Genomic DNA, 10,759 nt, shown 5'->3' on the forward strand with positions numbered 1-10,759 from the left:
CCCAACCTAGCTACTAATTAACTTAGTAGTGGGCTAGAATCAATGGTTATCAAATTGATCCCCAAGGGTTCTAGAATTACCAATTCAATGAAGCCCAAGGACTCAAGATCACTCAATCCCCTTAGCCTAGGCCAAGGGTCAAGAGAACTACTCACAAACTATAGAAAGCATTCTATCAAACACCTAATGTGCAATAAAAGTAAACATCACAAAATGCTAAAATTAAGGAAAACCCACAACTATCATAAGTGAGAAATCAATAAGAGCAAGCAAGATCAACATAAAAAAAACATGGAAACATGAAATTGCATTAAAAGGGAATTAGATCCAACAATGTTCATCAACATGCAAGAGGGCAAAATGAAAAATTAACATTACAACTAAGAAAGTCAAGATGTAGAAATGTGAAATTGTAAAAGAAACAAGATGAAATCAAGTAATTAACTCAAGATCTACAAGAGATTAACCTAATCCTAACTTAATTCTAGAGAGAAAAGGGAGCTTCTCTCTCTAGAAAACTAACTAAAGGCTCATGTTGACTAACTAATTGCTCTCCCTTGCTTGGACTTCAATTCTGCATGAAATACACTCAGAAACAAGTTGGATTTGGGCCTGGGCAGCTCAGAAATTGCCCCCCAGCGTTTTGCCTTTAAGTGGGTCACGTGCGAGTATCGACGCCTACGCGCCATGTGCGCGTGCGCGTCGATTCGCTGTTTCTTCATCCGCGCGTACGCATCATGTACGCGTGCACGTCTCTATGCAAAGTCACTTCTGCGCGCACGCGCCTTTTACGCTTGCGCGCCCATCGATGCATTCCCAATCCTTGTTTCTTCATGCATTCTCCACTTTGTATGTTTTTTCTCCTCATTTCTTCCATCCAATACTTGCCTTATGAACTTGAAATCACTCAACAAATACGTCAAGACATCGGATGGAATTAAAGTGAGTTAAAATCACCAATTTAAGGGCCTAAAAAGCATGTTTTTACACTTAAGCATAAATTAAGGGAGAATTACAAAACTATGCTATTTCATTGAATAAATGTGGGAAAAGGTGATAAAATCTCCTAAAATAAGCACAAGATAAACCACAAAATTGGAGTTTATCACTAACTCTCACAAAGAGTTCAAATAAACACCATATAAAGGCCAAAAAGGTTGAAAAGCTTAGGCCCGAGATGCTTAGCCAAAGGGTGTAAGTCTTGAAAAGAGAAACTACTTAAAAAGCGAAAGCACGACCTCAGAGGCGGAGCTAAAAAGTCGTTCAAATAAACTAAAAAGAAAGGGTTCAATATGAACACCACCTAAAAAGTTATTTGGAACTTGACTAAAAAGCTCAAACGGCAAAAACACAAAGACCACATAGGGATTGAAAGAGCAACCTCCAAATACAAGCATATTGTCACAAGCTGAATTGATAGACTGAAACGCGAAAAATTAAGACATTAAAAGCTCAAAGGCTGCCTAACGGCAACCCAAGAGATTAAAGTATTTTGATTAAAATAAAAGTTTCTAAGAAGCAACTAAACGTCAAAAAGTATCCAGAAGCACTACAAAAAATAGAAGTTCAAAAGGTCCACAGACCGGACCACATCAAATACATATTGAAAAAGAGAATTATAAAGGCTTCAAATTCACCCCAGTAACTGCATCCTTGGGAGAAGGTAGGATCATCAAATCGGGGTGGCTCCAACAACTCCGTCTGGGCCATTGTGGATTTCCACGTTAGGCTCAGACTCAGGAGGAACCACCTCAGCAGAAGGAGCAGCGGAAGACTCAGCAACAGGAGCTGTAGAAACCTTAACCGTCGACATAGTGGGAGGAGCCTCATCATCATCATCGGGGGCAGGCACAATCTTGCCATCCTCCACATTGTTATCCATGCTAAACAAGGAGAGGTCGGCCTCAGGAGCAAGAACTCGGACCTGGGCCTTCAGGTTTTCATACAGCACATTCATACCACTCACCACGTGCCCCTGAAGCTCGGCATAGTCGTCCTGAGCTGACTGAAGCCTCTCTCTAGTCTCCAACAACACTCCATAGGTTCAAGTATAGCTCTTCTTGTACTTTTTAGCCATCTCCCCGGCCAGATTAGCAGCCGCCTCTGTGGTAATAGCTCGAGCCTTTTCCCTCTCCATTTCAAGCTCCAACCCAACAGCTTTGGCCTCAAATTCCTCTTTTAAACCCTTCATTCTATCATAATCAGCCTTGGCATCCTCCAAAAAGGCCTTAGTGGCATGGACTGGAGATTCCTTGACAACCCGGGACAAGGCCACACTAAGATTGACCATCCGGATACTATTACTTGATATGAAATCCAGATGATGAAGGATTGACACGTCATCTAGAGAAAATTTACCATAAGAGCAATCAGCTTTGTGGCAAAAGACACGCCATCAAATTCCTTGTCTTCCAGATTATAAGGGCCTACAGTCCTCGGTTTCTTAGGAGGAGGACCAGCTGAAGTAGGGAAGGAGGAACTGTCAGATGTCGAAAAGGGCGGATCAGTCGGAATCATTTGGACTCGAGGGGTCGATATGACTTTCCTCGGCCCCAGAAGATCAGATGCTAGCTTCTTCGGAGGTAACTGTGAAGAGCTCTCCCCCGACGTCATCTTCAACAAATTTTGCGCAGCCACCACCTTTTTTGCCTTGCAGAACATCTTCATTGAATCCGATGACGACACCATCTCTGAAATAAAGCCAGCAAAATAGTCACACGATAGATAATAACAAGATCACAATCAATAAAAGAAAACTTTCTATGAAAGAAGAGGTCGGACACTACCTAGCTCAGAACGGAGAAGAGCGGGGTCCCCTAAAAACTTTTTAGTATCCAGGTGAGGAGGCTCCCCCTAATACTCCTCTAAAACACCCACCAAGGCCTGCTCTACTTCATCTAAACTCTCCCAGGGATACCTAAGAACTACAGGATCTTTTTGCCTCCAAAAAGGAAAGCTCGGCTCATTATTTTCGTCCAGGAAGAAGGAACGAACATCCTCAACAGCTCGGACTTTAAAATAATAATTTTTAAAGTCCCAAAAATAGTCATCAAACATGGAAAAAATTTTTTTCCCCTGAGTAGCTCGAAAGGAGATCCAAGAAGCCTTCTTCTTGGCCGCCCCGGGTTTGGTTAGCATAAACAAGAAAAGGAAAAGAGATAGGGTAGGTCGGACACCCAGCTCTTGGCATAACAGCTGGAAAATCTTCATAAAAGCCCAAGAGTTCGGGTGAAATTGCGATGGGGCTACATTGCAGTTCCATAAAACTTCATTCTCAAAATCGGTAAAAAGAAGGGTTATACCTAGTTGGGAAAAAAAAATAGTCATAGGCATAGAAAAATGGACGCTCTGCTCAATCTAAGGGAGGAAAACTAACCCTCTTCTCAGGATCAGGCGACACCAGCTCATAGTTCTTTTCATCATCTCTACTACTACAGATCCTATGAAATCTCCTAAGTTTCTCACAATACTTTGGGTCGGCCACGGTAACACACATCAACACTATAGAATCTAACCAGTTAGCCATACCAGCGGGGACCTTTGTAGACATCTCAACAATATTTCTATGTGAAGACATAGAACACTACACCTACAGCAAGAAAATAAGGGGCGTTACTGCCAAAAATAACTTGGCCACAAATAAGGAGATGAAAATATAGCCAGAAAGCAAGCAAACATAACAAACAAAGGGCGCCCCAAGGATTTATCAAATCAAAGGTCACCACCGAAACCCAGAGGCACCCTTTGGGGGAAATGCAGATACAGAGAAGGAAAAACACGAGGAATCAAAATCTTAGTCCCTTCACCAAAAAGAAAAATGCGCGAATGAAAACCAAAAACCCTAGCACCGACATTTTCGCAAACAAGCAGCAAAGACAAAAAGATTCCAACTTTCTTCAGAGAAATAAAGGCATACAATGTCACCAGAAGTTTAAACAAAAGGAAGTCACAGCCATCAATCAATCAGAAAATACAAAAGTCACAGACAAGAAATACCAACCTACGATGAAGAAAGGAACAATAGCAACAGAAGCGCAGCAAGAACACCAAAGGACGCCTCTGAAAAGCTCCAGAAAAGAAGAAAAGCTTGGGGCAGAATCAATGGAGTCAGACGAGAAAAGTTCTTTCGAAGGAGAAGAAAAGAGGAAGATGAAAGAAGTGAAAAAACCATTTCTTTGATTTCAAACAAAGTTTAAAGAGAGGGAAAAAGAAATGGCAAATAAAAGCCCAATCAATAGGCTTTAAAGACGCTCGCATGATCCTAAGGAACTAACGCTTTCGAAAGCAATGCCGCAATTAAGGGGCTAAAAACGCTTCACATTTAAGCAAAACAAACGCCAGACTCGCGCGGAAAGGAGCTGATCAAATGCAACTAAACTAATGCTCAAGCACGACTTCCTAGAAAGTGGTCGAAGCTCGAAAAGCACGACCTCGGGGAAGGATCGAAGCTCAAGCAGAGCATTGTTCATACCCTGGACCGAACTATAAGGCTCGAGTTGAGTGAAGAAAAAAGGATCGACCTCTTTAAAGGTCAGCCTATCATAGATAACTCTCACAAAGAGTTCGGAAAAATCACGACAAGGCCCAAAACAAAGAAGTCACCGTCCGCTAGAAGGCAGCTGACCAAAAAGATAAGGATCTCATCCAAAAGATAAGATAAGATAACAAACTTATCTCAAAGAAAGATCGTCAAGCACTAATATAAAACACTAGAGCACCCAGGTATAATTCATACTCCAATTCTACAAAAAACCTGCCTAAAGTCCGTACTGACTTAAGCATCGGAGTCTCTTGCAGGTACCACTCCCTCCGGTGAACAAGGACCAGCAGCATCTCCTGCGTCAACAAGTCGGACGTAGCAGCCCAGTCCAGATCTGAAAGATCTCATCAGAGATTGACCTCCCTGTTTTAGGTAACCCTCGGAACACATAGGATTTGTGGGAATAGGGAGGATGAAAAAGATTATGAACTAGTGGCTCCCGATCCTGAGGAGAGGGTCAACTTTCTCCCTTTAAGTTGGACAGAGTGTCCGTTCTTCTATGTCTATGACTATTTTTTCACCATGTTAGGTATTACCATCCCGTTTACCGAGTTTGAGACTGAGATTCTTTAGAACTGTAACCTTGCCCCTACTCAGCTTCATCCCAACTTCTGAGCTTTCATGAAAATTTTTCAACTGTTGTGTCAGGAGTTGGGTGTCCGACCTTCCCTCTGTTTGTTTCTATATTTGTTTGTATTGACAAAGCCTGGGGCGGCCAAGAAAAAGGCTTCTTAGATCTCTTTCCAGGCTAACCAAGGCAAAAAGGTTTTTGCCATTTTTGACGACTCTTTTCATGATTTTAAGAATTTTTATTTCAAGGTCCGGGCAGTGGATGAAGTTCATCCCTTCTTTTTAGATGAGAATAAGGAGCCCTCTTTTCCCCTTTGGTGGCAAGAGAATCTCGTAATACTTAAGTACCCTTGAGAGAGTCTAGATGAGGTAGAGAGGGTCTTTGTGGGTGCATTGGAGGAGCATTGGGGATAGCCTCCTCATTTGGACACGAAGAAGTTTTTAGGGGATCCTGCATTTATCTGTTATGAGCTAGGTAGTTCCCGACATTCCTTGCTTTTTACTACCTTGTCTATAGTTGTAGTTTTTGTAACTGTTTTTTATTTTTTGCTTCTCCAGAGATGGCTTTGGGGTCTGATTCCATGAAGTTCCTTCGTAAAACCAAGAAGACTGTGGCTGTTCAGAATTTGCAAAGGAAAACGTCAGGGGAAGGCACCTTTTAACTTCCACCAAAGAAGCCGAACTTGGGTTCTCAGGGTTCGAGGAAGGTTATTTTGACCCCTCACGTCCGTTTGGTTCCCACCGACCCGCCTTTGGCAAGTTTCGATGTTGCTTCCTCTCCTTCCTCCTCTGGGCCCGCTCCCAAGAAGCAGAAGATAGTTGGTGCTGTTGACATTAATGACAAAGATTTTGATGGTGTGGCCTTTACGGAGGAGCATATTGTGCCTTACGATTTTGTCTCTACTGACGATGTATCCATCCTCAAGCACTTTCATTACATGGCCCGTAACTGTGTCTGGATGGCTAACCTGAATGCGCGTTGGTGAAAGAGTTTAAAAAGGTCCCTATTAATGCCACCAGCGCCTTTCTGGGAAGCGCCAAGGCTGAATTTGAGAGGGTTGAGGGTTTGAGGTCTGAGCTGGAGGCGAAGAATGTGGGGCTGGAGCTTACATTGAAAAAGGAGAAATCCTGAGCTACTACTACTGAGACTGCCTCTAACTTGGCGGAGGAGATGGCAAAGAAGGACAAGGAGAGCTATACCTAGACGTATGCCGAGCTCCTTGAGGTGAAGGAGAAGCTTTAATCCTCTTATGATAATTATGCTGAGCTGCAGGGTCACGTGGTGAATGGTGTGACTGCCATGTACGAAAATTTGAAAGAACAGGTCTGGGTTCTGACTCCCGATCTCGACCTCTCTTTGTTTAACATGGATAATGTTGCGGTGGATGGTAAGATCGTGTTTGCCCTCGATGAAGATGAGATTCTTGTGCCCGACCTGAAGACCAAGGCTTTTCCGACCCCTTCTGCTGAGGCTACCCAGTCTGAGGCCGACCCTGACGTGGATGTCTTAATGGTGTTTTCGGGGCTGTTCCGATCTCGATTATTCCTCAACTTCCTTAGGATGCAGCTACAGGGGTGAAGCTTGACCCTTTGTGACTTCTATTTTCATGTCTTCCTTCCAAATTATGTGCTGATGTGGTCCGATCTATAGGCTTTTGAACACCTTTGTGTAATAGTTGGTAGTTAAACATTTTTACTTTATAATTGCCTCTAGCAACTTTTAATGTTTAACCTTTTGGGGTTTGTTTACTTTGTTCTTCAACAATTTGCACGTAGCGCTTGGTTTTTATTCTCAGTCACTTCTTATCCGCCCTTGATGGTTGGCTGTTGAAAACACCTTACCCTTTAATTGCTCTTTAGCAACTTCTTAATATTCATCCTTTTGATATTTTGGTCGATTGCTTTGGTAGCGTAGCGAATGTCTCCTAGGTAATGTTCGTGGTGAACCTTTACCTTTTCGTTGCGTGGATTGAGCCTTTCTGGATATTTGGGTCCTACCTTTCAGCTAATTTTTTTATAGCTTTTGTAGGTAGTGTCCGAGTTGCTTGGCTTGCGGGTATGTTGATTGATTTACTTTGCTTCTTAGTTGCCTTTTGGCAACTTTCTAGCTGGCATTTTGCGTGTTCTGGACCTTTAGTTGTATTCTGCTTTTTAAGTAGTGTTCCTTCCGAACTTCTACCTTTTAGCTTTTACTTAGAAACTTTTAGGAGTAGTGTTCGATTTCTGAATTTCTACTTTAGAGGTTCCTTCGAATGTCTGTAGCCTATAGGCTTTGTCCGACCTTTGCGTGGTTGAGGCATACATTGTTCCTTTTTAGTGATCCTTTCGGTGGTTCAACTTCTCTGTCGGGACTTTTTAAGTTATTTCTACAACTTCATTTTTAATTCGACCTTGTTATGTCGCTTTGTACGCATTGCTTTTATAACTTCTCAAATTAATTTGGACCTCGTCACTTCATCCTGCCGACCCTGTATGGTTGGGCATCGATTTTTTGTTTTATCGAGCATAAATTAATGCGCCTTGGTGGGAAACTTTTTAAGGAATGGCAGATTTTATTAAGATAAAATGCAAGAAATGGAAACCCCTATACATGCCTGGTTACCCTGTAGTTCGGGGCCCCTTTAGTTCTTGACCTGATGCCTCATTAAAAAACCCTTTGCTGGGAAAAAGAGTGTACCTTGGTTCAAGTCTTTCTAGCTATAGTACCTTCTTAGGTTACAGGCATGCCACGACCTCGAGAGCTCCCGCCCTTGGAGGTCGGCCACTTTATAGTAACCCTTTCCTAGTACTTCGGCCACCCGGTATAGTCCTTTCCAATTGGCAGCTAGCTTCCCTTTTCTCGACCTGCCTGCTCTGATGTCATTTTGGATCAGGATAAGGTCGTTGGTCATGAAGCTTCGTTGGATTACCTTCTGGTTGTATCTGAGTCCCATTCGACACTTTAGCGATTCCTCTCTTATCCGAGCTCTTTCTCAAACCTCTGGTAGCAGGTCGAGCTATTCTCTCTGTGCTTGAGGGTTGATTTCCTCATTGTAGAAGGTCACTTTGGGGAATCCTTCGTTTATTTCAATTGGAACCATTGCTTCTACCCTGTAGGCTAGTGGGAAAGGCGACTCACCTGTGGTAGAATGTGGTGTTGTTTGATACACCCACAAGACTTGTGGGAGCTCTTCTGCCCAGGCGTCCTTTGCGTCTTGTAGTCGGCATTTCAGCCTGGTCAATATGACCTTATTGGCTGCCTTTGCCTGTCCTTTGTCGTCTTCTCGAACTAGGGCTGATGCTATCGCTCGACTTCCGACTGCTAGGTATAACATTAGCTCCTCTCCTTGTTTAGGTCGGGTCAAGATGGGTGGTTGTCCTAGGAACGATTTGAAGTCTTGGAAGGCCTTTTCGCATTCTGGGATCCATTCGAACTTCTTCCCTTTTCTTAGTATCAAGTAGAAGGGGAGGGACCTTAGGGCTGATCCGGCGAGAAATCTGGACAAGGCAGCCAGCCTTCCATTTAGCTGTTGTACCTCCTTTACACAGGTCGGGCTTTTCACGTCGAGTATAGCTCGGCATTTGTCCGGGTTTGCTTCAATGCCCCTTTAGTTTAGCATGAACCCTAGGAACTTGCCGGCTTCCACTGTGAAGGTGCACTTTGTGGGGTTAAGCCTCATCCCGTGCTTTCTTATGGTGTCGAATACTTCGGCCAGATCGGACAACAATGTTCCTTCCCACTGAGTTTTGACTAGCATGTTGTCCACGTAGACTTCCATTAGCTTCCCGATGTGACCAGCGAATACCTTGTTTATGGACCTCTGATATGTGGCCCCCACGTTCATTAGTCTAAACGGCATTACGACGTAGTAGTAGTTTGCTTTTGGGGTTAGGAACGAGGTTTTTTCTTGGTCGGGTTTATGCATTGGTATTTGGTTATATCCTGGGTAGGCGTCCATGAAGGAGAGGTACTTGTACCCTGAGGATGCATCGACTAAGGCGTCGATGCTTGGAAGGGGGTAAAGGTCTTTTGGACAGGCTTTGTTGAGGTCGGTGTAGTCTACACATATTTTCCACTTTCCATTTGGCTTCTTTACCAGCACGACATTCGCCAGCCAAAGTTGGTACTTAACCTCTCTTACGAATCCTGCCTCTAGCAAGGCCCGCACTTTCTCCTCCACGACTTGTGATCTTTCCGGGCCGAGCTTCCTACGCTTTTGTTGTATTGGTCGAGATTCAGGGTATACGACCAATCTATGCCTCATCAGTCCGGGATCAAAGCCGGGCATGTCAGCGGCTTTCCAGGTGAAGAGGTCCGAGTTTTCTTTTAGGAACTTAATGAGTAGCTCCTTTAGGCCTTCTTTTAGGTTTGCTCCGACTTTGGTTGTCTTATCTGGGGTATCTCTAACCTGTACCTCCTCGGTCTCGCCTTCTGGTTGTGGACAAAATTCTTCACGTATTCAGGCTCCTCCGAGTTCGATGGCGTTAGTCTCCCTCCCTCCGGGCTACCTTTCAGGTTTACGCTGTCATTGTAGCATCATCGAGCAAGCTTCTGATCACCCTTTATGATGGCTATGCCTTCCGTAGTTGAGAATTTCATTTATAGGTGTGGAGTAGATACTACTGCGGCGAGTCGGTTTAGAGTTGTCCGGCCTAGGAGGGCATTATATACCGAGCTTACATCGACTACAATGTAGTCGACACTTAATGTTCTGGACCAGGCTTCCTTCCCGAAGGTAGTGTGCAACGAGATGTATCCGAGAGGTTGAATCGGGGTGTCCCCCAGCCCGAATAGGCTGTTGGGATATGCGTTTAACTCCTTTTCTTCGTTCCCGAGCCTGTCAGAGGCGGCTTTGAATAGGATGTCAGCCGAACTCTCCTGGTCGACCAGAGTTCGATGGAAGTTGGCATTTTCCAGTATGATGGTGATAACTACGGGATCGTCATGCCCTAGGGCGATGCCTATAGCATCTTCTTTGGTAAAAGAGATTGTGGGGAAGTCGGGTGGTTGACTCTCCTCTGCGACATGGTATGCCTCCTTAAGGTGCCTTTTGCGGGACGATCTTGAGATCCTACCTCCTGCGACTCCTCCATTGATCATATCGACGTGCCTTTCTGGGGGTGAGAGGGGGCGTTCTGGCCGTCCTCCCTCTTCATCCCTTTTTCTCTTTCTTTGGTTGTCTGTTCTGTTGGCTAGGTATTGGTCCAGTTGTCATTCCCGGGCCAACTTCTCTATGACATTTTTCAGGTTGTAGCATTCGTTGGTAGGGTGCCTGTAGAGTTTGTAGTATTCGAAATATTCCGTCTGACTTCCTCCTTTTTTGTGTTTGATAGGACGGGGAGGCGGGATCTTCTCTGTGTGACATATTTCCCTGTAGACGTTTACTAGGGATACTCAGAGGGAGGTGTAGTTGTGATATTTCCTGGGCTTCTTAGCAGTTGACTCTTCCTTCTTTTTTGGCTCTTTGTGTTTGTCTAGGGAAGAATAGGAAAAATTGGCTCTTGAAGTTTCTCCCATCTGGGAGTTTTCTTCCATATTGATGTATTTCTCGGCCCGTTCTTGCACTTCATTCAGGGAGGTGGGATATTTTTTGGATATGAACTAGCTGAATGGCCCTTCTCATATGCCGTTTATCAGCTCTATGATGGCTGCTTCGGTGGGAAGATTTT

The 10,759-nt window shown here is 44.1% G+C and overlaps 1 protein-coding gene across 1 annotated transcript; it reads right to left on the reverse strand.

Annotated features, from left to right (window-relative positions):
* Positions 1-9,689: 9,689 nt before the first annotated feature.
* Positions 9,690-10,190, reverse strand: LOC140177503 (uncharacterized). The gene has a single exon (XM_072210619.1). It carries the CDS (start codon positions 10,188-10,190, stop codon positions 9,690-9,692), a length of 501 nt encoding a protein of 166 aa, XP_072066720.1.
* Positions 10,191-10,759: the final 569 nt, after the last annotated feature.

Source organism: Arachis hypogaea, chromosome 13 (genome assembly GCF_003086295.3).
Source record: "Arachis hypogaea cultivar Tifrunner chromosome 13, arahy.Tifrunner.gnm2.J5K5, whole genome shotgun sequence".
Classification (NCBI taxonomy): Eukaryota; Viridiplantae; Streptophyta; class Magnoliopsida; order Fabales; family Fabaceae; genus Arachis; species Arachis hypogaea.

What these genes read in the sequence shown, in the direction of transcription:
- LOC140177503 (XM_072210619.1), bottom strand. Translation starts at nt 10,190, where the DNA reads ATGATCAATGGAGGAGTCGCAGGAGGTAGGATCTCAAGATCGTCCCGC.